Source organism: Corella eumyota, chromosome 6 (assembly GCF_963082875.1).
Source record: "Corella eumyota chromosome 6, kaCorEumy4.1, whole genome shotgun sequence".
Taxonomy (NCBI): Eukaryota; Metazoa; Chordata; class Ascidiacea; order Phlebobranchia; family Corellidae; genus Corella; species Corella eumyota.
In genome coordinates, this window is record NC_137495.1 from 3,198,352 (window position 1) to 3,224,664 (window position 26,313).

The window sequence follows — 26,313 nt, forward strand, 5'->3', positions numbered from 1 at the left end:
ATGTTAGAGGTCAAATTTGTTTTAAAGTAAAAAAATAAGATTGGGTTTTAGCAACTAAAGTAATTTGAAGCATAAGTAAGGTAAACAATTTTCCAAAATTTGCAAATCTTGGTTAAAATTTTGTTTAGGTATTCGACGGCAACTTAGATTGTTTAGATTATTCAGATGAATGTAGTTTTACAAACTCATTCTCTTCAGCATATGAATTAATTGACAACCCAATATTAAGAACGGGGGTCTGGCTGATGGCCATTTTTGCAACAGTGGGGAACATGGCAAGTGATTCATATTTTTAAACTATTTCGAAATGTCCCAACTTACCTAAACCCCTATACCTCTTTAAACAACTTTGGATCTTTAACTATCTTGACTCAAAACCTATTTTAACTCATCTAACCTCTTTTCATCCCATGTTGAACCAAACTACCCTAATTTTTTCATTTCTTTTTAATCCAGGTTGTTATAGTTGGACAATGCAAAATTCTCGCTATTCAGAAACATGCTTCCTGTTTATTAAAAGTTAACCATGCTCTAGTACTGAACCTTGCAGTGGCTGACCTTTTAATGGGTGTATACCTTCTACTACTTGCCTCACACAACCATATATATAGTGGACATTACTGTCTACATGATGTAGGATGGAGAACTGGATTGACTTGTAATGCAATGGGATGTATTGTGGTGATATCAGGACAGACTTCAGTGTTTACTATGATTTTACTGACAAGCGTAAGGTTGTATTCAATTATTAAGGTAAATTTCATTTAATGGGTTCTAATTTAGTTTTAATTTAAGGTGGCATTGTAAAGTTAATAATGTATAAGCTGCTGGGCTTTTGTGTAAATGTTTATGTTTTTATTTTTTCAGCCATTTTCAACTCGGAGATTAAGCAACAGAATTATTTTGGTTTTTATTTTGTTAACTTGGTTGACCTCAATACTGATCGCATTTTTTCCATTTATTCCAACATTTGAATCAAAGTTTTACTCACAGGGAATGGTAAACAGTGACAACCCTTATTTTTTAGAAAACTTTGTCTCTTTTGATGGTAAGTTTATAATTGTGTAGTGCATTATCCTAAACAAGTAAAATTCAATTTAAATGCTTTGGTAAAAAAATTTTGGCAGAGAAAATGCTCTTATTAAATTAATATTAAAACGATTTACAAATTTCTTAAATCAATTTATCGAAATTATAATTTATTTATTTTCTTGAAAGACTACAGGATCTTTCTTCAAAAAGCAGCTGAGCTTAGAAATTTAAGCACACCTTTAAAAAACCATAAAATTTTGATTCAATTATCTAATGCTTTCACTTGGAACCAGTTAACTGAGTTAGCTTGTGATATATTTGATGACTGTAATGATCTTTTAATTAAACATACCTTTGGGTAAAAAAAAATATTTGACACGTGGTTAATTATATAAAACATACCGTAGTCCATATTGTACTGGATTTAAATTAAACCCCAAAGGTTAAAATAGGTTTTATAATAAACTTTAAATCTGTCATTTGCTTTTAAATTACATGTTCATAAATCTACCTCTATATTTTCTTAAAATTGTGTTTTTGTGTTACAGATATTATAGTTTAAACAGCGTCTGTCTACCCAATTTATTTGTTTCAAATTCAACTGAGATTTGGAAATTTTCGTTCCTTATAATCTTGTTTAACTTTGTGGGATTTTTGTATGTAATGTTCTCTTATATTGCTATACATTTTCTGGTCAGAAAAAGCAATAAATCAGCTCTTGGAAAACACGGAAAAAATCGGAAAACCCAAAACAGTGGTAACATGTCAATTTTTTATTTGTTTTTATTAAGTAACCAGAGGCGCAGTGGTTAAGGTGTAGGTTATAACTGTTTTAAAATGTCCTCAAGAAAGGTATTCCCAACTTTGTTATTTGCAGGGTCGAAAAAATCGACAATGGTAAAACTAACAAAGGCAATCTAGTTCAGCAAGACTTTGGGTTGTCTTTTTAATAATGCTGATTTTTTCGTTTAGAAATCCAAAACAAAATCATGCGACTTATTGCAACCGATTTCTGCTGCTGGATGCCTATTTGTATTCTTGCTATTCTACGTCGGTTTAACGTGATCATCGATGATTGGGTCTATGACGTCATAGCCATAATTGTTTACCCGATAAACAGCACCCTTAACCCCATTTTGTACTCGAACATACTGGACAGAATTTTTGCGAAAGTGAAAGAAAAAGTTCAATTTCGAAGCGAAAATACAATAGAGGTCTCTATTTGATGACATCATATATTTTTATGACGTCACGTGTAGTTTTACTTTAAAACAATTGATGTAAAAGACCATGTGATTTATCAGATTTTCTATATTCAACTTTGTGCAGCTTTTAAAGACATTTGAAAAAAATTGACCTAATAATCTACAAAACTTTGTATCTTAAACATACGTTAAAATAGCATTACAAAGATCTTTTTACATAAAAAAAATTCTATATAAAGCGATTCCATTTAAGTGTAAAACGGGTATGCTTTAGGAAAGCGTTTACTGATGCCAAGCAATGAGCTTTCTATTAGCTTAACCTAAGCGAGAAAAGCGCGCGCTTTGCATAAATTTGGGCAAACTCTAAAAATGGCTGCCCCGGGTTTTTAATCAGCGTGAGGAATTTCAGGGCTCAAGCGTGTCAGTCTTTACATAACTTTTTCTTGTCTAGACCTTGTGATAGAAGAATGTTGAAGTTATGTTCAAGACTGTATCAAGTAAAATCGTTAATTGGTAAGATTTTAAACCTCAAAAGCGCAACAATATAGGAAGAGTATATGTATATGACGCTATTGAAAAGAACAGTTGTTCTAGAATGGGGAAGTTTAATAAATAAAAGGCAATTTATGACGTCAAGAAAGAGACAAGAAAGCAAAATTTTATCCAGTATTAAAAGTCAAATTCAACTTCTTAGGTCTTGTTGGTTAATCTTACGCTTATTACATTTCTATTTTATTATAAATTATTTACATTTTACTTTTTTTACATTTTACTAGGCAAATAGAAACAATTTCAAACACTTGACATTTTTTTCCAATAATATAATATATCACACTTAAAATGGGATAAATAAAAGATATTAGACTTAAAATTGGATAAAAAAATTAATTAAAATAACATTTCTATGGAAACTCCCGCCGCAAAAATCAGACGACACTTTTTCAACCAATAGGATTGATTGACGTCAAATCATCGGGCTGCGCTTGAGACTAAATTTATGCCTTTCGCTAAAACTTTCGTTGAGAACCGGTCGGAAATTTGCTGCGGAGATTTTTACGAGTTTTACAGATCGTTTGAAAGGACTTAAAGGTTAGTTTTAGGCTAGAAATATGTTATTTAATTTATAATTAGCTAAAATGTAACAAAGCTTCTTAAAAGTAATTAGTTTCTTAGGCTGTAGGTTGCAATAAAACACAATTTTTGTTAGGCTAAATTTCGGCATTTTCAAAATGGCGATTAAATCGTTAAAAATGCAATTTTTAACTTAACTTTAGGCTAAATTCGAATAATTTTGGAAAAATTAACATTATTAAGGCTGGTTAGTGTATTGTTTTTATTTAGCATTAGGCTAAAGATAATCTTTTTTGGGAATTTTTTTTCAACTGATGAATTTGTAGTAAGAGCCACGGTTCTAATTTATTTTTAAGATTAGGTAGCAATCAAGTCCTAATAAATATACATACTATTGTAAATTAACTTGTTTTTTGTTTAAAATAAAATTATCTTGATGTCAAAAGTTCACCCCGCACTAGAAAGGTAATTTAAAGTTCAGGCATTATAACTTATAATAACGTCATAAACAGTTGCTTATAATGCTATGTAATTGTATAAAAGTTTAACTAAAGACTTTATTAAACATAAAAGTGATTATTATAAGATTAAAATGTTACAGTTTCTTTTTTTAGATTTTGTTCAGCCATTGCCACAGACAAGTCTAGAAAAGGTAAGTTACTGATAATAATGACAAAAAGGTTTTAAATTTATAAAAACTGATGATTTTGGATTGTTAATGGTTTAATCTGTTTTTTAAGTAAGTTAAGTAAATACAGGAGTTGTTTTAATAATTTTAAAGTAACAAAAAAGCATTAAAAATTACAATTTTCTTACAGAATCTGATAAGTTTGAATAATAGAAATCTGACACGATTTGCACTTGCACCAAAAAAGGGAAAAAGCGGGAAAGCCTTGCAACGAGTGATGACGTAAAAAGTGGAAAGCCTTGCAACGAGTGATGACGTCAAATGTGGAGAGCATTGCAACGAGTGATAAGGTCTCTTATCGAGTTCTTGATTATAAACGTCATATCGTAAATTTTGTTAATATATTTATAGGCCTCACGTTAAATTTTTTACTTAAAATAATGATTCGGTTACATATTTATTCCATTAGTTCTGGACATATTGCAATTTTTAATATATTGTAAATTTAAAGTGTGTTCCGGCTTTGCAGTTCTTGATTTTTTGTTAGTGCTGGTTGTTTTTTTGTTGGTAGTTTTTGCCGGTTGCTTCTATTGTTGGTTGTTTTTGCTGGAGGATTTTATTGTTGGTTGTTTTTGCTGGTGTTTTTTGTTGGTTGTTTTGCTGTTGGCTTTTGTTTGGGTTGTTTTTGCTGTTGGCTTTTTTGTTGGTTGTTTTTGCTGGTCGTTTTTATTGTTGGTTGTTTTTGTTTTTGGTTGTTCAGGTTGGTGTCTTTGTCGATGATTGTTTTTATGGTTGGCCTTTATTGTTGGTTGTTTTGCTGGTATGTTTTTTATTGGTTGTTTTTGCTGTTGATTGTTTTTGCTGGTGGTTTTTTGTTGATTGTTTTTTGCTGTTTGGTTTTGTTCTTGGTTGTTTTGGTTGATGGTTTTTACTGTTGGTTGTTTTTGCTGGTGGTTTTCATTGTTAGTTGTTTTTTGCTGTTGGAATTTTTGTGGGTTGTTTTTGTTGGTGGATTTTACTGTTGGTTGTTTTTGCTGGTGGATTTTACTGTTGGTTGTTTTTGCTGGTGGTTTTTATCGTTGGTGTTTTTGCTGGTGGCTTTTTTGTTGGATTTTTTTTGTAATTGATTTTATTGATGGTTGTTTTTTCTGGTGGTTTTTATTGTTGTTTTTGCTGGTTGCTTGTTTGTTAGATGTTTTTGTGATGGATTTTATTGATGGTTGTTTTTGCTGGTGTCTTATTGTTGTAGTTATTGGTGACTTTTTGTTGGAAATTTTAAATGAGAAAACCCTTTTAATTTATTATATATTATTTTTGCAATATATCAAAATCCAAGCAAAAAAAACAGTTAAATAAGTTTATCAACTTAATGTCACGTATAAAATATCTCTTTAACTTTTTTTTAATTTTTTTATGGTATTTAACCTGATGGAATAAAAATGGGGAGGAACAATGGAAACACAATGAGGATGCTGGTAACAATGTTAATGACAAACAAGAACAATTGAAAAAAAGTTGGTTTTAAACTAAGTATCACTAGCAGTTGGAATTATTTTAATTTTACAAAGTTAATGTCATTCATAACACTTTTGCCATGTGTTTTTTGAAAATTTTTAAATTATTTTGCATTTTGTACAATTTTTTGTCCAATATTTTAAAGATTTTAAACGCTTTAGTCTATTATACTATGTTCTTTAAAGCAAATAAGATTTAAAAAAGTAATTTATACAAACCTGACAATATATTTTTATTTAGAAAATCAACTAATGAAATAAACATCATTTTCAATATTTAAAACATTCAATAAACATCATAGAATCCCTTTATGGCTCTAAGCTGCCAAATATTAAACCTAATAAATCGTAACTCTTTTACTATTTATGTCGCAGCTAAGTCTTACAACAATGTCATAACTGTTTGTCCCTACATAACTTTTATACCTTAAAACTTATTTTGTCATATCATAATTCTCTCACCCAGTTTTAAAATACTGTTAATTTCAAGATTAATAAAAAATTGTTTTCAAAAATAGATCAAGTTTAAAAGCTTTCTGAATCTTACAGAAGATGGAAAGAAGTAAAAGGGAAAACAACTGGACAAATAAAGGTTTATAAAAGATGTTGCAAGAGAGACAAGAATGGAAAACTTTAACATTGTGGTGAGAATGTGAAGTGACAATTTTTAATAAAAAATTAAATGATAAACTGTAATTTAATTGAACTAAAGACTATTATAATTTGTTGCCCATCATCTTTAACTGTTTAAAAATTTAAAAATTGGACATGTCATAGTTTGTTGCCTAGCAATATTTAAAATAATGTTTAAAATTTTAATCTAACAAATTTATTTTTTATTTAGATACAAAATCAACTGGTCCAACAACATATTATTCTGTCATTAAACTAATAGAAAGTTTTTTTCCTTATTATATAACATTTTTAGAAACAAAATTGGTCATATTCATAAACTATTAAGTTATAATTAAACTAAATGTCCCAAATAAGTTTTACAATAATGCTATAATTATTTGTCCCTACATAACTTTTATACCTTAAAACTTATTTTGTCATATCTTAATTCTCCGACCCAGTTTTTAAATATTGTTGATTTCAAAATTAATAAAAAATTGTTTTTAAAAATAGATCAAGTTTAAAAGTTTTTTAAGTCTTACACAAGATGGAAGAAGTGAAGGGGAAACATAGGCAGAAAGAAAAAATCATTGGAGGATGTTGCAAAAGAGACAGAGATGGAAGGCTCTGACATTTTGGTGAGAATATAAAGTGACAATGTCTAATAAAAATTTAATGATAAATTGTATTTTAATTAAACTAATGACAATTATATTCTTTGTCCAACATCTTTAACTGTTATTTTTTTTTATTAAAACGTTAATGCCTACAAACCAATTTAAAAATTCTTTTTTTAGAAAAACATTCGACTAATCCAACCCAAACGAGATAGACCAGCGCGCTGATTAAATTCGCGCCGGAATTTGCAATTTCACCAGCAAGTGACATCATCTACGTAACAACTGATGAGATTAGAGCCGGAATAGGAACTGTAACGCCCGTCCGCTTTATGCCGAAGGTAAATTACTAAAATTTGTTTAAATAAAAATATTGTGTTTGTTATCAAATTATGACGTAATTAGATTTTGTTTGTGACGTATAAGCCTACATATATGACGTAATTGTACCACGTATCATGTATACAGGGATGTCAAATATAGTAATATGCGTAATAGCCTTAAACTTAAATTTAATAATGTAACAGTTTTAATTGAAAATTTTCATTAATATTATGTTTTTTTATTAGAAACCCGAGGAAGATTTACCCCATGTGGATATATTTTACGCTATTGCTTTGCAAATAAAAGAAGCACTCAAATAAGTTAAAAGGTGTTTATTTAAAATGTATTTCTAATATATTTTGTGAGTGATTATATGTATATAATAGCTTTAATCACTTAGGGATATATTTTTAAACAATCTATATAGCCATGGGTATAATTTTAAAGATTTAGATAAACAATTTAATTTTTTTAATTTATTTATTAGATTAAATTTTTCCACCCCAAACGATCTTAAAAACTTATCGTGCTTAAGTGACGTCATTATAGCCTACAAATGACGTCACTCATACCGCCAGTTCCTAATTGATAAAAGGTGATTGCGTTTGCATTAACCATTTGTAATTTTAATTTATGGTTTAAAAATAATTATTGTTTTTAGTGCCTTTCAATTATTTTTCACTTTATTAATAAGAAGTATATACTTTAAATATATATATTCTTGTCATAATTATTTTTTAACTAATTAATTAATTTTTTTGTTACAGTGAAAAGTCAACATCACTTTTATGTTTATCTTATCACCTGCAAGTGACGTCATCGTTAATTACGTCACAACTGATAAGATTAGAGCCGGAATGGGGACTGTAAATGTTCTTTCTCCCTATGTTGAAGGTAAATTATTTAAAATATTTTAAGTTAAAATTCGATATTTAAACTAATTGTAAAATTGTTAAGTCAAAGTTCTTGTATATGACAAATTTTTTTTTATGTATGATGTAACCCAACTGGCTTAAAGTATGTTTTGTATCTGTATAGCTTTATGTAACTTTTAACTTGATGCATAAATACCCTAGCACATTTTTAATACCTTTTTTACGTTTAGATATTCAAAAAGTGACGTGGCTTCTTTCAATCTTGGTTCCTATTAGTCCTATATTCGATTTTCTATTGTTCAAAAATGACGATTTTGGATTCGACCACTATGACGATCGATGATTTTTGGATTCAACAATTGTGACGTCACGTATGGTCAATGTGACGTAGGATAAGGTCATTAATAAATGATCTGAAAAAAAATGGACATTGAGATTAGATTTAGATTTTTTGAATTTATTTACTAATTTTGAGGTCTTGAAGTATCAGAATTAGACAGAATTGTATGCAATAAATTTCTCTTCTCTCAGTGTATTTTTATTTTGCGGACTGCCCTAAACCTAGATTTACTCATTTCGCTTCGTGGGTCGGTCGAAGTTTGGGATCGAACAGTCAATGAGCTGATGCGTTCCCGGCGGCCATTGTCACATTACCATTACTGTTAGGTCCCCTTAGTGTCCCATGTGCCAGAACTAGTCTGTGTTTTGGCCCTTATGGTCAGCAGAACCACGTATCGCCAAATGGTCGTCCGGGTTGTCCCATGTTGTATATTTTTTTCACATTTATTTTTTATTACTGTTGTATTTCGTGGCATATCATAATTACTTTTTCAACATAAACAACGCAAAGCTCATCTGATAGGGTAAAAACGCATCGAACAATAAGATAATGTGAAGGATTATCCTCAATAGCCAGGGACTAAACCTTAACCAAAGAAGCAACACGCTTGGGGGTGCAGAGTTAATTATATTTGAAGTTTCGCGCTAATTAAATACCGGCATCTATAAACCCCGGTTTTCTACTTTCTATCAATTATTTTCTTCCTTAGTGAGCATGGTGCGTTTTACTCGTGGGTAGTATTTAGCGCCATGCTTAGTCTGCAGAATTGTAAGGTATCAGCCTTGTGAAAATGGAAATTTAACATCGCAGGGTAGGAGGAACTTGGACGTGGATGGAACATAATTGAGAGTTGAGTAAAAATATATAAATCCTAAAACTTGAACAAAATTCTGTGCCATTTTCTGTCATTATGATCATTGGTTAGCGTCATATCGTAAATATTTATTAAATGCCATATCTTAAATACTAAATAAGGTTAAAAAACGATAATTCTCAGCTAGTGTTTTTTGTAATTAGGCAACAACTCGGGACCTTTAAAAGTTAATGTAATGTTAGGTAATTTTATCGAATAGTTGTTAGGTATTTGTTTAATTTGTATTAATTTAGGGTTAATATAACTTGTTTAAAACTTAAAACCTAAAACCAAAATATTTTTTCTTCTCCCAATTCTTTATTGTATTTGTATTAGGTCTAAACAAAAATTAAAATCGCGATTTAAAATTTAAGTTAATTTAAAAAAATGTTTTAACTTTGTTAGAGTTGGGTAAACCACAAAGTTATTAACATTGTCTGGAGTTAAAAGAGTAGAAAAGATAATTAGTTGTCAGTTTGCTCGGTATAGTTTTTCTTTTTCGTTCTGGTGAAAGAAGATTTGGAATCATATATATAGTAAGTATAAACCACTAATATGGTTCGTTGCCATCTCTCTTACAATTTTTCTTTAACCATTTTTGTTTTTTACAGGTTTTAATTCATATTTTTTAGGCTATAAACTAACACCTATAATCATTTATTTTACAGGCTCTTAACTCGTTTTGACGATTTAGCTAAAAACCAGTCTGATTTAAATATACGGTTTAGAACCGTTAGAGAAAGATAGTTTTCCATTATACCGAGCATTAGAAATTAGTCGCGCGCACCCTCGAACTTAGTTTAAACTGGGGTTTGGGAAAAAAATTGGCTGATTACTAAATTAAAGGCTTTTGGTTGAAATTTTCTAGGTGTCTTACCTTTCCAAGGTACCTTTAAAATTCCATCGTTTGCCTTCCTATTGGGTAAAATAACCTGTTGCTTTCTGGTTGACCTTGGCGTGGTGCAATGGCTTATTACTAACAAACCAGTGTGAACTAGTTTAAGATTATTTTTATTAAAAGAATATCTAAATTCGATGCTTTTATGTTTAAAACTGAACTAAAATAATATAAATATTGATATCAATCTAACGACAATTTATTACATAAATTACAGTAAATGTTGATGTATTAAACTGTTTGGGTTAAACATTACTTCAGACTAAATAGTATAAAATCTAATTAAATGATAATATACAGTGATTTACAGTTTTATTTAATAAGACCAACTTCTAGATTGTTTGTACAAATTATCATAACAAAATTTAACTAACATAAACCAATACCAAAAAACAGCTCTCTAAAACGGCTTACGATCTAAAAGAAATAATATACAGAAAAAAAGACGACGCGTTTACGTTCCAATTATAAAACATAAACAAGAAAGTATAGATATAATTACAAAATAATTAAGAAGCAGAATATTACATAGCGAAGAAAATATGTGCAACTTATTTTAAAAGCAATTTTCGTTGCAAATACATTGAAATAAATATACCAGAAGACCCTTTTATGTTTCCACTTTCGCTTTAGATAAATATAAACCAATACAGTATTAGTCTACTTAACATCGGAATCATTTCATCACATCCGCTTATATTTAATATGACGTCACGTGGCTAGTAGCGTCAACACACGATATAAACAATAACATTAGAATTTATGAAGTAAAAAAATATTTCTAAAGCCTTTTTAATGAAATAAGAACGCACTTATCTATATAAAGGGTAACATAAATGGCCTATGATTGGATAGAACAATAGCCAAGTATCATATTCGGCATAACATTTAAGGTAGATAAAGATATAAACAAGTTGGAATTTAACCTTTGAAACACTAGCTTTAAATAACATGATCAAATTTTAAACTATATAAGTTTCAACATAACACATTTATCCATGGAAAAATATTAAAAGCACTTAATCTAATAAAATACATACACTTTGAATGTAAATTTTTTTGTAGCTTTATGAACAGCTAATAAGCACTTAATGGGCTTTTAAAACCACTTAACATAACAGGAAAGCACATCGGGGTACAATAGTCTATAGTTTAACTTGCATGACATTATCGTTGTACAACAGTTAATATACAGTGCAAACGATATTGGTAATGTTTTTTAGGTTAATTGTTAAAAAACAAGTCTTATATCTAACATTCATTGGATTGAATAAATCTGTATAGTTTAACATATAAGTAGGCCATTTCAAATATACAAATAAGCCATCTATTGTGTGTATGGTAAAATAAATGCAAATATTAAACTAAATGTGGTAACTAGAAGGACAAATAACATGCTATTTACATTGTTTAACAAGTAGATTTACAATTTTCTAAAATTGATTTTTTACCACAACCAAAGATTGAATTAAACTAAAAACAACATTTTATAAAATATTAAGGCACCCTATATTTGTTAATTATTAAATATAAATTACTTGCTTACAATGTACCAGTACATAGTCAGTTAGTTGTTTATAAATACATGTAATTAAGATTGTAAAAATAATTGAATATTTTACGATGCAAAAAAATTATTTAAATAAAACAAAATGGTTTGACTATAGCTATGTTCTACCAACTGCTACACAACTGGTTCTGCACCAAAAAAGTTGGTACAATAAATGGTTTTACACAAAAACGCAAACAATTGTGCTGTATAACATAAAAGCTTATACAAATTAAAAAAGTGTTTTAATATTATATGAAACTTACAATTACAAGTGACTATTGCAGTAGCCGAAAATAAAACAAAGTTAAATAAATGTCTTAAAAATTAAAATAAGGATTGGTTTGGTTGTTGGGCAAATGGCTGGTTTTGAACTGGTGCGTATGGTGCCATGACAGTACCAGTTGGCATACCAACTGGATAAGAGCCTGGCATCATATTTGGATATCCTTGTGGCATCATTCCCATTTGAGGTTGTTGAATTCCTATAGATTGAGGTGGCATACCCATTTGCATATTTCCGTAAACTGGTGTTGTTGTAGGCTGCTGTACAACCTGTGGTCCAGATTGACCTTTCATCTGGTTAAGACTTATTGATGGCCCCTTTTGGTTAAAAGGATTTCTTGACGACCCATTTCCTTCTAAGGTGGCTCCTGTGTTCATTGGCATAAGGTAGGGGTTAGCAGGTTTCTTTTTCGAGACAAGATTGTCAATGTTGACAAGCGATGCATTTTCTCCAAGAAAAGATGAAGCTGGTATGGCAGAGCTGCTTGTATTTACATTGTTTTCATTTTCATCCACGCTTACTGGAAGAAGATTTGGCTCATTTAAACTTGGCTGGTGTAGACCCATTTTCATTATATCAACAGCAGTTAAGGCAGTACTGGTTTGTGGCTGTGCAATATGAAGATTATCAAATTCTTGAAGGGGATCAAAAGATGGTTGGTCGGTCGGTGTTAAACTAGCATTAAGAAATGGGTTAGCAGTGGCTTGGTTTTGACTGTTACCATTTGGAGTTTGGCCCCATGGATCCGCAACAGGTGCATTTGGTGTGTTAAAGAGATCAACTGAACCAAATTGTTGTTGTTGTTGTTGTGGTGGTGGTGGCACAGCAGGTGTAGCACCCCAAGGATCTGGTTTGCTTTCAGCTGCAACTGTGGTGCCCCAAGCATCAACTTTCGGCTTAGAAACAGTTGCATACGTGTTTGAATTATCCCCCCAAGGATCAAATGACTTTGATGGACTTTTTGGTGGTGGCGACAAAACTGAAGAAGTAGTTTGAACGTTGTTAGTAGTTGAAGAACTTGGCCATTGTTGGCTTTCAAATCCATTATTTTGTGTGGTTTTTGGTGTTTGATCAAAAGAGAATGGTTCGAAAGTGACAGATTCTTTTTTGTCGCCCCATGGGTCATTTGTGGGTGCAGTTGGTTGTGTTGTTTTTGTTGTTTCAGCTAATTTAGTGCTTTCCTTAAGGGCCATCTCCAACTTCAATTTATCGTTCATATCGCTTTTGCTATTCTGATCTGCTTCTTCTTTGCTCATAGCAAGTGCAATCTTAAAGTATATAGAAAATCTTAAATATACCATTTATAATAAATAGAATTGTTTTTATTTAATAAACGTAAAATTAAATAAACCTGTAATTGTAAAGCTTCTTCGCTATGATTTGATGGCAAGGCATTTTTAGCTTCCATAGAAAGGCCACTAGAACCTGATGAATCCAATCCAAAGCCTGATTGTTGATGTTTTCCTTTTTTGCCCTTGTTTTTCTTTCTCAATTTATATTCCATATATCGCAACTCCCTGCCGATTCCATCCATAAACTTATCAGCCATGTTTTAGTTTTAGCTAAGTTTCCTCTGAAAAATATGTTTTGTTTTTATTATAATATAATAACCTAAAGTAGCGAAGCTTAACACAAACAAAAAGTTTCCTGATAGTTGTTGTTACAAAATGGTTATACAAGATAACTGTTTTACGAGGTGACGTCATCCAAGGACTAACTGACGTCACTGAAACAAGACAGTTTTAAATCGTTTAAAATTACGCTTAGCAAACAAATAATCATTTTTTATATTAAAAGTTAAAATAAATTTATATTTTATAAACTAAATTACTAAAAAAATTTTTTTTTAATTTTTATCCTCACTGAATTTTGAAAAAGATGAATCAGCATGACCATTTTATTTTGGCATCGCGCTATAATCATCTGATGTTTGACCAGGAAAGAGAACATTCTATTTTAAATGTTGTCAACATGTTGTGACGCCTGTCTGTCAGTTTTATTTTGTAGATGTTGTTTACTAGAACCCAAAAGAAAACGTTTTAACTTGTCACCAATACAGTCGGACCAAAAAACTTTTTTTTAAATTTAAATGAATAATAAACTGATAAACGTCTAATCATTTAACTAATTTTAAAATATTGAAATGACAATTAGACAAATAATAGTTGCGTTTGGCCCTAAGCTATTGATTTGTATTTTGCTTAATAGTGTTGTTGGTTGGTTACAACAACAAGGTCACTTACCAGCTTTTACAACAACAAGGTCACTTAGCAGTCAGTTAGTTGTTGTTAGATTTGTTTTGTTTATTCTGTTATTTAAACTTTGATAAAAAAACGAGTGAAGCTTTTTTACAAAGAGGTTGCATTAATTTTTATTAAAAACTAGTCTAAGGTTTAAATCTCAAGCAGTATACCAGTATTGTAAATAAGGAATTATATGTTAAGGTTAACAACACTTACACCGACTGCTAAAACTATTATGCTGAAGTTATAGTCATTACAATTGATTTTATACTATTTAGATTGTACACATATTTAAAGTATTATATTTGTTAAATTGAAATTGACGATGAATGAAATGGATTTTCAAGACGATGTTGGTTTTAAACCTCAAAAAGAAGTAGTTTACAACAACCTTTTGCCGTATTCCAATTGCATCGATGAAGAATCAAACAACGCCTTGGCAAATATTAAACTTAATTTGTCAAAAGCTGTTCTGCTGAGAGACCTCCGGCCAGGACTTTCTTTTTATGCCAATGAACTTAATCGATATATCCACTTATATGGATTAAAATTTTCCAAAGAAGATCATATTCTTTTTGTTAAAGTATTTTATGAGCAAGTTATTACCCCAGACTTGGAAGGCTTACTTGTTGAAAAGTTTGTAAGTCTTTTAAATAAGCTTCTAAAGAAAAGGGAACTTCTCAATCGTAATGATTTTGAACTTGACTGGAAACCACTTTATGCTCTATGTGAGCGCCTTATGTATTCCAAAATGGAGCCTATGGGGTTGGAATACATTTCACCTACAATAGAAAACAAATTGAAGAAACTCATTAAAAGTTGCAGACCATTTTTCCCACCCGAAGTGACTCAGGACATGCTCGACGAATGGAGACCATTGCTTTGTCCTTATGATGTTGTAATGTCAAAGGCTTCAACATATCTCGTAATGTTTTTACCAACCCAATTATTAGATCAAACAGAAAGCAAAAAATCCTGGATGTTGTGGAAAGATGAGATGTTAAGCTTGTGGATGTCAGTGAAAAATGGGCCAACTTGGGAGCGGCATTTTGTAAATTTTTTTGCTCGGTTGGCACACAATAACATAGGTTACATCGACTGGTCTCCCTATGTGAATACAATTTTCACCAGGTTACTTCGCAGCCTACAACTACCAGTTGGTAAACTGCAACACACAACCGCCTTAGCACAAGCAATTCCAATCGACGCATCTTGTCGTTTTATTGTTAATATGTTTGGAAGCAGTACAACTGAACTGATACTGACCAACTTGAGAAATTTGATTGATGCGACTGAATCGTATTATCATCCTTCCAATTTGGGAAAATGGACAATCCAACTTCTTACATTTATTCAGCATTTTACCACTTTGTTTGTGTCCAGACTTCACCGCGAAAGATACAAGAACAAGGAACAAATGTGGGAGCCAGAAATTCCAGAGTCACATCTTATCCAAGATGAAGATATCACTAACTTTGTTAAAATTCTTACACCAGTTACTTTAATGTCTCTTTATGGTAAAACAGGTGCTCTTGTTGCTTCTAGAGTACTTCACCATTTGGCCTACCTAAGAGCTGAATTAATAATGCCACCGGTTTTAGAGAAAACCTATGTCGCCCTTGAAAGCATCACTGAGCCGCACCAAATAAGAGCTTGTCTTACATCTCTAGCTTGTACACTGCAAGCTGGCTTACAAGGTTATCCTGAAATAAGAAGTCATGTGTTACCGTTACTTTTCCAATGTCTTCCAGGTATTGATCCTAATGACCTGCCAAAATCTCTAGTCTGCTTTCAGTTCATTAGTACTTGCATGACCTTGGTACCTGCTGTTGATTGCAGTGAAGTAGTAAAATTTAGACCTGACTTGAGTGAAGCTGAAAAGGAATTGTGTTTCGCCACAAGTCAATTTGAAGATTTTGTCCTGCAATTTTACGAGCGATGTTTTGTGCTGTTAGACAGCTTAAACTTGGATGAATCCCATACCCATGGTCATGTTACTAATGATAATTCAGTTCCTAAAGCTTCACAGTCTGAATATATTTCTGGTTTACTTTTAATAACCACTGCAGGCATTGTCGCTAAGCGATGTTCTACCAAAATCTATGCCCAAATAGTTGACAAACTCTTTAGATTTTCAACAACAAATTTACTTGATGGATCTGCAGCGATGTCTACTCTTACCAAAATGATTGCCTCTGTGGTAAAAATTAATCCAGAATATTCATTTTCGGTTTTCATCCCACACTATTGTACTTCCTTGTTGAACTACTTTGAAGAAAATCCAGAGGCAAAAACGGATGAAAAAGTTGACAAACAAGTTCTCTGGGACATCAGCATCTTACAAGAACTTTGTCATTCATGCTCCAAGTACTTACTTCTGTACAAAAAAGATATTTTTAATGTTGCTCAGCATGGCTTAGAAATGTCTGCCAAACAAGGTTATCAAGCTGCGGTCAATATCTTAAAATACTGTGTGATTGCATGGTCTACGTACTATCACATAGAAGCTCCTGCATTAAATACAGATCCCACTTATTGCCATTTAGATGACTGGGGCAAAACAACAAACCCTCATGAGATCAAGTTAGAATGGCATACTCCTACTATAGACGAACTTGAAGCATCATTTGAAGTATTGGATCGATTTCTAACTCCCACACTTGAGAAATTGCACTCCTACAATGTTGGTGAACTTAAGCTGTCTAAGGAACAACTTTTACAAAGTCTTACTATTGTTAAGGGTCTGATAACAGCTTGTTCACTCTTACTTCCTACTGATAACAGTAAACTTGTTGAATTGGAACAAAGCTCAAGTTTGGAACTAAAACGAAATCCGATTTCTACAATTGAAACCTTACCCTTCTTTAGCTCAATTTTGGAACAAAACGATCGGAACAAAATTCGAAATAATGTATTTAAAACAGTCAGGGAAACATTATTCAAGATACTAGAGCACAAAGAAGATGATATCAATTCAATTCTTGCTATCATGGACATCTACAGCCATTGTGCACTGATGCTGATTCAAGAAAAGAACAATTTTGATCAGCATTGGAAATTATACCAGGTTTGCAAGAGCGTTGTTCAGAACCCACTACGAAAAAACAAGCAACGAGATTCAACTTCTATCACAGACCGAGTTGTTTTACAACATGAAATAAGAACCCTGGGTATTGATCGTTACCCTTACACCGAAATGAGACATCTAATTATGACTGATCTTATACAACTTTCCACTTCTCATTACATGAAGGTCAGAGAATCAGCACAAGGCTATTTTTTCCATGGTCTTAGCTTTATGCCAAACCGAGCATATAAACTTTATCTACCACTCATACTTAAACATCTTGACAAAGCAGATCCATCAACACATAAACAGTTTAAAGGGGCATTGTACTTGTTGTGTGGTAAAACTAGAAGCCGTGTCTTTTTAGGTTTTTACCAGAGCTTTGATGTGATGGCAAAAGTGTGGCCTGCTTTGATCAATGCACCTCATTCCGACAAGTTGTCTATCACTAAGTTGTACGAGAAACTAGCCCTTAAAATTCAAGTGTATTTTGACACTGTGGGTATATTAAGTTCAACCTCTGATGCCAGTATTGAGATTGCTACTAAATTGCTCAACTCAAGTAGTGTTCCCATGGTTACTGATAAATTAAATGTCAAAGAAATAATAAGTGAAGGTATTCTCCACAACCAGAAAGTAAATCAAACCAACTTGAGCCACTACACGGGGCTTGTTGATGTTCTTTCTGTTTCCTTAGCTAGTGGTGGCTTGACATGGAAATATGCAGAACTTGTGTTGGGTATGCTGTCTTTGATGTTAAGACACGATGTAGAATTACCAAGTCAACTAACAAAGATTTTCACAGAATCAATGGTGGATGATGCAGTTTCTGTTCGTAACCTTGGAATAGCATGCATTGCTTCAATTATGAAAAAAATAAAGCGGAAACATGTTGTTAAGATGAGACCAATTAAGGAGCTTTTAGGTAATGATATTGATCAACTTGTTGAGTTTTCTCCTGGTGATAGAAAGGATAATTCTTGGCATGAATATACCATCAACAACCTTCCAACAACTGGAGAGGAATTTGACAGCACTTGTTTTATTGACAAAACACATTGGGGTTACTACACTTGGCCTAAGGAGTTAAAAACATATGCACCATTTAATGAGCAACCTAGACTAGATCGCAAAAAAGAGGAGATGACAGCTAATGAAAGTATTGTTTTTGATGCTTTTACTGACCAAATATTTGTGGATAAGCTTGTTACATATTTCTGTATTGAAAATGAAAAAGGAAAAGACAAGTTTGACTCCAAAAGAATGGACTTGTTTCGAGGTTTATTCAGGAATTTTGGGGATACATTTTTGCCCTATTTTCGACCCCATATCGAAAGGCTGACACAGGATAAACTTGAAAGTAACCAACGCTGTGCTGCAGAAATTATAACAGGAATAGTGATGGGTGCTAAGCATTGGCCATATGCAAAACTAAATGCTATGTGGGAATGGCTTATACCTACATTAAGAACAGCTGTGTCGAATATTAGCCAAGAAACTATGAAGGATTGGGATCAACTTTTCTCACATATTGTGCAAAATCGAGACCCCAGACGAATTCATTGGATTCTTAGCTTTCTAGCTGAGGAACCTGAAATACCAAGTAAAAGTGCATTAGTTGAAGCCAGCAAGTTGTATGTATTACAAGGAGGCATACACCAACAAGAGTGGAGAGTACCCGAGTTACTGCACAGGATTATGAACCATGTTGAACCGCTGTTAGGGCATCCATATAAGACCATAAGGAATCGCATCGGAAGTGTATTAGCAAGTATTTTTCTATATGATATTCAACTTAGTGGCAAGCAGCAAGCTGTTGTAAGAACACCCACAATCAAAAATTTTGTAACCAAAGTTATTCCGCAACTGGATATTTTGTTGTCAGAAGACACACCACCTTTGAGCACAGCTTCGTCAGCTAGTGGTTCCTGCTCTGACGATGCTGAAACCTCGAACTTAAATCTATTTGATAACCTAAACTTACCAATGGGAATAACTGCTAGTAATTTACCTGATGTGTCAACACTTTCTGCAACAACAATTGAACAAATTGAGAGCAGATTGAAACAAATCCTACCGCCTGGCACTGATTTTACCGATCTACCTGCTCTCCAAAAACAGTTTATGAATTCAGTTCAAATGAAGACCAAATCAGAAGATGTGAGAATTCCAGTTGAAGATACAACCGAGATCCAAGTTGATACTGATACCGAGCGTAGTCAGGCTATAAGGGTGTTCAAGACTGTTATGAAGTGGATTGTGTCATCACAAAGAAGCACCTTACAACCTTTCAACATCAATTTTCTGCAAATTTTACCCCTTCTCTGCAAAATGTATCCAATTGTCAAACTAGGTAAGCTTTTTAAAGTATTAAAAAAAGTTATTTGATCCTGTTAAATTTAACGACCCCTCCAAATTATTTTTTTTAGAACAATTGTTCTACTTTTAGCTTTAAACATATTTGAATACTTTTATGTTTTACTAAAAAATTTTACTTTGTTTTTAAGGAGCTGATGATGAAGAGTTACACCAAGACGTTCGTTTATCTATATCCTGCATCGCACAAAGTTTTGTTGACGATCAATACATCATGAAGGTTGCAGAGACCATAAAAGAAATCAGCACTTCATCATCTTGGCATGCTCGCCACTCTGTGCTAGCTTACATTCAAGTTTTTATCTACACCAACCTGTTTGCTGTTCAATCTAATAACGAGTGTGTGTCTATGATCCAAAACACAGTTTTAGGTTTATTACAAGACGAAAGACACGATGTGTCTCAAATGGCGAGTATCACTTTAAGTGGTCTCATACAATGTGGAGTTTTTAAGCTCGATGAAAAGTTGCTCCAACAGGCTAACGATCTTATCAAGGTTAAGCTAAGAAAGAAGAAATCGACTGCTGATAATATAGACACTGGGTTTCAAAAGCGACTTTTAAAGCGCCATGCCGGTGTTTTAATCTTAAGCGCTTGTGTGCTATCTTCCCCCTACACTGTTCCAAAGTGGATGCCTAACGTTGTTATGCAACTATCTGATCACTTACACGACCCACAACCGATTCATGAGACTGTTAAAAAAGCATTGTCGCAGTTTCGAAGAACTCATCATGACAATTGGCATGCAGATAAATTACAGTTTAGTAGCGATGAATTATCTGTTCTCACTGACCTCTTAGTGTCACCTAGTTATTATGCATAATTATTTTTTTTAGAAAACAAATTTTTAAATTATTTTTCATGTACATAACTTAAGTAAATTTTTTTTCGATTGGTATTATTTCTAAAAGAGATAGTTTTAAATTATAATATTTAGTTAAATGACTTTTGTTTTTATTTAGTCTGTCTTTGTTTTTTAACATTATTGTAAAATATAAAAAAAAAAAACATTTTTCGAGTATTTTAATTTTGTTTTTCAATTAATAAAATTTTGTCATTTTTTGTTAATTTGTGTAGAGTGCATTAAATAAAACATAAAGTCTTTAACTAATTTTAAAGTTTTTCTTTTCGTTAAGTATATTTTGTTCTGTTTTAATTCTGTTCTTCTAATTTATAAGCCAAAAATTAATTGTAATATTTAATTGTTTATGCCTAATTAATCCAACTTCATGACGGCTTTGTAAAACAAAATTTTAATCCAAATTTTAAAACATTGATTTATTTTTGAATAGATTAATTCCGAAGCAATAAGCAGTCATGTATTTTGGTAGTGGTATAAAATATTTGTAAACATGTATTAACTTATATTGTTGGTTTTAGCCTGATTTGTGTTATATCAGTGCAGTGTTTATGGAATACTTACTTTTGTTTTGTTTTAAATGTTTGCTGTAGAAAAATAAACTGTAAAATGTTTTTTCTTTGTGTCTATGACTTTTTGTTTTAACATATTTTTTTCTTTCTTGAGTGTTGTTTTATTAAGTATAAAATGATTATTGGTAACAGGAATACAAAGTATTGATTAAAGTTTGCATTTCTTTGGTCAATCTAAAGTGTTTTATCAAAATTAATAATAACCAATATCTTTTTAAATTATAAAAACTAACCCTTCAAGTTATAAAATTAATAGCTGGTAGACTTCTATATCCATATTTTTTCTAAATAGTTTAAAACTCCATAAAGTTAGTTTTTAGAGAAACAATTTGAGGATAACTATCAAAGTATAAAAAATGTTTTATTTTTGGAAACACTGGAGTTGTCTGCCATTTTTTAAATCTACAACGCCATGTGTGTTTGATTGCTTTGTTTTTATATAAATGTAAAAAGTTTGCTTTAGCTAGCGAGGCCCTGAGAAGAATAATAATAATTATATAAACAATATAGTTAGGCTAGAAGTATGTGCGACTAATCAATATTACAAAAAATAGAAAAATAAAAATGAACAATTCCATAAACGAAAACGAAGATGTCGACTTTAATTTGGGTAAATATTTAACGGTTTTAACTATATATAGATATCATTAATTTAATATTTAAACGTATTTTTGTGTTGTATTGTCCGTCTGTATTTTTAACAAGCAAAATCATATTTTAGAGGATGTTGAAACTTTTGATTTTGTTGAAAATCCGTTTGATCTGCACGAAAAATTTAAAGATTTCCTTAAAAAGAATAAGTAAGGAAACTTACAACTTTTTAAATATAATTTCAATAAAACAATTTGTAATTTTATGTAAAACACTATTTTTAATTTATTTTCAGTCAAAGTGTGTATAGGCCTATACAGTATAACTAGATGGGCATAATTTACAGCCTAAAAAAGTGTAGTTACATGGAATTATACAAGTTCATTTTTTAACTCTGTATATTTCACGATAGAAACAACAGTTTTGAAATGGAATATGGAGATGAGAGTAAAGGAGATTTAAACAACTCTGGGAGCAGTCATGCCAATACTTCTGAAACTGAGAGCGACCTTTCTTTTGATAACATGTAAATATAAAAACAATTCAATAGTTTTTGATCTAGTTAACTCATTTTTAAGATATTTTAAACTTATTTGTGATATTAGATTGTTTATAATATAAAAATTACTAATGATGGATTTATTATGCATAACCCTGTTAAACATTTTTTAAATTAGTTTTTATTTTAAATTTTACGTAGTGTTTTATGTAGTTTATTACTGAAATTATTTTTTACCCTAGGGATATGCCAGACATGGTGCAAAGATATCGGGCTATGAAAAGTAGCAACAAATTGTTGCGAGATAAGAATGAGGACTTATCACGTCAGCTTGAAACATTGGAAGAAGATTCAGATAACAATAGGAAACATACTTTGGAGCTAGAAAAAGAATTAAAATGGTATGATGTTTTTAAATAAATATAAAGTGTAAATATCTTCATTTTTAAGAATTGCATGATGCTCAAAGCATCTTTGCAGTTAAAACTTATTGTTTTTTAATATATATTTTTTTATGTAACAATGGATCATCTTGGTAAAATTTTTTTCCAGTCATCAAGAAACTGCTAAAGATCGTGATTGTGTTCTTGTAGAAATGGGGAAGCTGCAAGAGAAGTTGGATAAAGAAAAAGAGCATACTTTACTACTGGAAGAAGAGGGTAGAAGATTAAGATCAAGCGAAGAGGACACACTTACAACTATTAAGAGCATGAGAAATCAGGTAGATTTACTTTTTGTAAAGAAACTTATCTAACTAAATCATTGAAGTGTTTAAATTAATTTTACATCTTATAGATTGACTTGCTTATGGATGAGGTGCAGTTAAAAAACAGTATTTACGAAGAAACGCAAACTGATTTGTTTTTTTGGAAGGTAACATAAACATAGAGTAATATGCAACAAGTTGTTTTATAATCTGGTATATAAATAATAATATTATTGTAGAACAAATACACCAATCTGCAAGAAGAAGTTGAACTAAGTAAAAATGAAGTTTTTGAGGTACAAAATACACAACTTTTTTGCTGTGCAATAAATTTCAAATTATTTGCAATCTATATGTGTCTAATAATTGTTTGTTGTTTAAGAAATTTAAACATTTTGAGCAAGTAAAAGAAAAAGCTGAACACTACAAGAACTTGTTTGAGGTAAACTGATTTTAAATTGTAATAGAGCTTAATAACCTTTAATGTTTTAAAGGTATTTAAGTGACACATTTTTGGAAGATATATTTATTAGTAAGATCATTTACCATGTTTTTAGAGGCAAGCAGAAGAAAAGAAAATGTTAATGAATCAGTTTCAGGAAATGCAACTTGAAGTGTCAATGTAAATAAAAATAGTAGAAATAGTAGCTAATAGATAAATTTTATTTTTTAATTTTTAATTAAATGTGATTTATTATTGTTTTAGTTATAACAAAGCAACCGAAGATCCAGGTTTGGTTGGAAATATTCACGAACAATCTTGTTTAAATTTACATTCTGAGCTAACCCAAGCTTTGCAGGTAAATACCTACAATTATTTACCTAGCATAAATTTATACACAGAGCCTTAATTTAAGTTTAAACATATTTATCTTGTAGAAAACCTTATGATTTTCTAATTTTTTATATTTTTGGTTTACAGGGAAATGTGTTGGATATACCTGGAAAGCGCAGAAGTTGCTCTACTGATAAGGTAGCTAAGAGAAAAAATACACTAAGAGTATAATAATCACTTGGAATACAATTTTATTTTTTTAAATTTGCTGGATACATTGTTGTGTTTTTCATTTAGATAAGAGGGTGGGAAATTTTGGAAAATTTAGAGGGGTCGTTGAATAATTCTGCTGTCACAAGTCCAAGACTTGTTGAACTTTCAACACAAACAGAGGTTAGTATATTTAATTTTATTAATCAAATGAAGCCATTTCTTATGGCCAAAAATAAAATACAACTGTAGCGTTTTTGGTGTTATGTAATTGTATTTATTTTGTAGTTAAAAGTGTCAAACCAAAGTGCCCAAACTACTGAGGAAGTTGTTAATATTTCAAAGTTTAATGAAACTGAAAGGAAGTGTGAAAAATTACAAGGTTGAGTTAATACAATTAATCTTTTTTTACCAAATTTTTAGAATATTATTTTTAATTATTTTATTTTTAGATCAACTCTCTAGTCTAAATACCGAAAATAGAAATTTGAGTGGTGATATAACACTTGTACAGGATAGAATGAAAAACATGTCTAATCAGGTATATACACAGTTGTAACTTGAAATATAAACAGTTGCAACTCATACAATTCTAATTTGTATTTTTAGTTGCAGAATCATGAGAAAAAATCTTTGGAAATTCTAAAAAAAATGAGAGAATATGAAGAAGAAATAATTTGCTTGAATGATATAAACTGTAAACTATGTGCAAGCAAAATGTCAGACTGGTATGTCTAGTCTATAATACCTTTAAAAGAATACGTTTTTATAAAATAAACAAACTGTTTTATTTTTTAGGTTGAAAGACACAAATTTTATCCCAATACAAGGTAATGATTATTTCAATTTGGGTAAAAATTGTTAAAAAAAAAATTTATTAAACTTTTTATTTTTAAGGTACTGAATCAAAGACAACTATAATAGAAAAGAATGATTTTAGGGTAGGGTATATAAACTAGGTTTTATGATTCTAATAAATTGTAAATTATTTAAAATAATTCTAACATTATGTTTTTATTTTAGGATACTTGTAAATTTAACCGCTACATGGGTGGGTACTGTGTGTAGATTATAATAGTTTGATATAAAAGCCTATAGTAAAATACAAATCTTGTTAAATTACGTTTAGATGCCTTAAGTCTAGAAGGATTGCCAATTTACAGAAATAAGAATGCGAATGTATCTGACAAAAATATTGTAAGTTAAACTTTGTAACACATTGATTCGTAAAAATTGTAAAAATAATTTATATATGATATAATTAAAAAGTACCAAAAAATAATGTTCAAAAGAACCAAAAAATAATTTATTTTCTTTTAAAGATGCACGATTTTGACATAGAAGAATTCCTGACAAAATCATCATCTTATTTGTTGTTGGAGGATGAAAAATCTATAAGTCAAAGAATTAAAACTTTGTCATTTTGTAACAATTCAATGCAAAGTATATTTAAACAGGTAACCTTTTTCCAAACAAGTAAAATTGAATTAGGGTAACAAATTTATAAAAATTTATTTAAAATTATGGAATTATTATTTTAAAATTGATATTTTATATATGCATTATTTTAATTGTTTTACAATGTGTTTTTTTTTAGAAAATTGACAATATCAAAAGCAGTCTTTGCCAAGCATTCTGTGGATTATTTTATGAATTAAATGATGTCATGTTATCTCCTTCTAAAAACAAATTATCGCAAGATCTAACTCAACAGTTGCTCACATTGGAAACCATAGTTTTGAAAATATCAGACTGTGCTTTTGCCTTTGGTATTGCACAATGTGAAGAAAAGTTCTTTGAATTAATTAAGGTATATAAATAATTTAAAATTTTGATGCATTTATAAGAAAATAATTTTTTTTATTTTAGGCATTTAAGAACCATATTGAAAATCTAGAAATGCTTAGTTATCAAGCACAATTTAAGAAAGAAATTGATGTTGATAATGTTATTTCTATTCGTAACATTCCAATTCAGGTAATTTAAAAAATTTATCTTAAGTAACTGTAATATATTACCAATTATATTACATTTTTTATTAACAGGACTCAGTTTTAAATGAGAGCATGGATAACACAGACTTTGAAGTTTATGTTGATGAAATCTCACCTGAAATATTGGAGATAGTGCAAAATAATTTACTACAGCTCAAGTGGATTAAAGTAAGTAACTTCACTGTAAAAGCTTTTAAAAAATACTTACTTTTACAGTTTGTAAAATTAAACTTTTTTGGATTTTTAGATGATTCAATCTATCTTACCGAAACATTTTATGGAAGAAATTGTTGGATTAGGGTAAAACAATTACATCTACATTTAAAAAAAGATCTTTTTTTTGCTAGTCTAGGTTATTACACAAACTGTTTAATATTTGGCATTAAATGTTTACATTATTAGGTATTCTGCGAGAAACAAGGTGATGTCAATTGGTAAAATTCCAATTTTGATAATGTTGTTTATTATTTGTGGCTATCTGTCATATAAACCAGTGGATTATAAGGTGGACCCAGTGTTTTAAAACAAAGAAGATCAATTTTGTTTAAAGCATTTGTGTTTTTTTATTTTGTTTATTTGTTGCTTATTTTGTTTAAATTTCAGATTATTTATTT

At 30.6% G+C, this 26,313-nt stretch overlaps 4 protein-coding genes across 4 annotated transcripts; 3 read left to right on the top strand and 1 right to left on the bottom strand.

Annotated features, from left to right (window-relative positions):
* On the top strand, positions 1-7,326 carry LOC145755392 (G-protein coupled receptor GRL101-like). The gene is made up of 8 exons (XM_082571616.1): positions 1-9; positions 129-275; positions 457-753; positions 868-1,048; positions 1,219-1,390; positions 1,581-1,789; positions 2,005-2,204; positions 7,252-7,326. Exons 1-8 carry the CDS (start codon positions 1-3, stop codon positions 7,324-7,326), a joined length of 1,290 nt encoding a protein of 429 aa, XP_082427742.1.
* A 2,870-nt stretch (positions 7,327-10,196) lies between these two features.
* Positions 10,197-13,456, bottom strand: LOC145755635 (epsin-2-like). Its single transcript, XM_082571882.1, has 2 exons — positions 13,159-13,456; positions 10,197-13,075 (listed from the first exon to the last, which is right to left on the bottom strand). The coding sequence occupies exons 1-2, from the start codon at positions 13,354-13,356 to the stop codon at positions 11,849-11,851; spliced, it is 1,425 nt and encodes a 474-aa protein (XP_082428008.1). The 5' UTR covers positions 13,357-13,456; the 3' UTR covers positions 10,197-11,848.
* An 878-nt stretch (positions 13,457-14,334) lies between these two features.
* Positions 14,335-21,052, top strand: LOC145755068 (proteasome activator complex subunit 4A-like). The gene is made up of 2 exons (XM_082571269.1): positions 14,335-19,470; positions 19,625-21,052. The coding sequence occupies exons 1-2, from the start codon at positions 14,376-14,378 to the stop codon at positions 20,314-20,316; spliced, it is 5,787 nt and encodes a 1,928-aa protein (XP_082427395.1). The 5' UTR covers positions 14,335-14,375; the 3' UTR covers positions 20,317-21,052.
* Positions 21,053-21,488: 436 nt separating this feature from the next.
* On the top strand, positions 21,489-26,222 carry LOC145755393 (uncharacterized). Its single transcript, XM_082571617.1, has 25 exons — positions 21,489-21,534; positions 21,646-21,724; positions 21,928-22,041; positions 22,257-22,415; positions 22,567-22,735; positions 22,810-22,887; positions 22,960-23,016; positions 23,103-23,162; positions 23,278-23,342; positions 23,427-23,520; positions 23,643-23,693; positions 23,793-23,888; positions 23,994-24,087; positions 24,158-24,246; positions 24,315-24,433; positions 24,504-24,535; positions 24,603-24,646; positions 24,729-24,756; positions 24,835-24,902; positions 25,028-25,162; positions 25,303-25,515; positions 25,575-25,682; positions 25,751-25,867; positions 25,947-25,999; positions 26,102-26,222. Exons 1-25 carry the CDS (start codon positions 21,489-21,491, stop codon positions 26,220-26,222), a joined length of 2,289 nt encoding a protein of 762 aa, XP_082427743.1.
* Positions 26,223-26,313: the final 91 nt, after the last annotated feature.

Excerpts from the sequence above, each read along its gene's own strand:
- LOC145755392 (XM_082571616.1), top strand. Across the intron at positions 1,391-1,580 it reads TTAATTAAACATACCTTTGG|ATATTATAGTTTAAACAGCG; the intron begins GTAAAAAAAAAT and ends TTTGTGTTACAG. Across the intron at positions 2,205-7,251 it reads TGGACAGAATTTTTGCGAAA|AAACCCGAGGAAGATTTACC; the intron begins GTGAAAGAAAAA and ends TTTTTTTATTAG.
- LOC145755635 (XM_082571882.1), bottom strand. The coding sequence starts at position 13,356 with ATGGCTGATAAGTTTATGGATGGAATCGGCAGGGAGTTGCGATATATG. Across the intron at positions 13,076-13,158 it reads AAGAAGCTTTACAATTACAG|ATTGCACTTGCTATGAGCAA; the intron begins GTTTATTTAATT and ends ATATACTTTAAG.
- LOC145755068 (XM_082571269.1), top strand. The coding sequence starts at position 14,376 with ATGAATGAAATGGATTTTCAAGACGATGTTGGTTTTAAACCTCAAAAA. Across the intron at positions 19,471-19,624 it reads GTATCCAATTGTCAAACTAG|GAGCTGATGATGAAGAGTTA; the intron begins GTAAGCTTTTTA and ends TTTGTTTTTAAG.
- LOC145755393 (XM_082571617.1), top strand. The coding sequence starts at position 21,489 with ATGAACAATTCCATAAACGAAAACGAAGATGTCGACTTTAATTTGG. Across the intron at positions 25,163-25,302 it reads TGCAAAGTATATTTAAACAG|AAAATTGACAATATCAAAAG; the intron begins GTAACCTTTTTC and ends GTTTTTTTTTAG. Across the intron at positions 26,000-26,101 it reads GAAGAAATTGTTGGATTAGG|GTATTCTGCGAGAAACAAGG; the intron begins GTAAAACAATTA and ends TTACATTATTAG.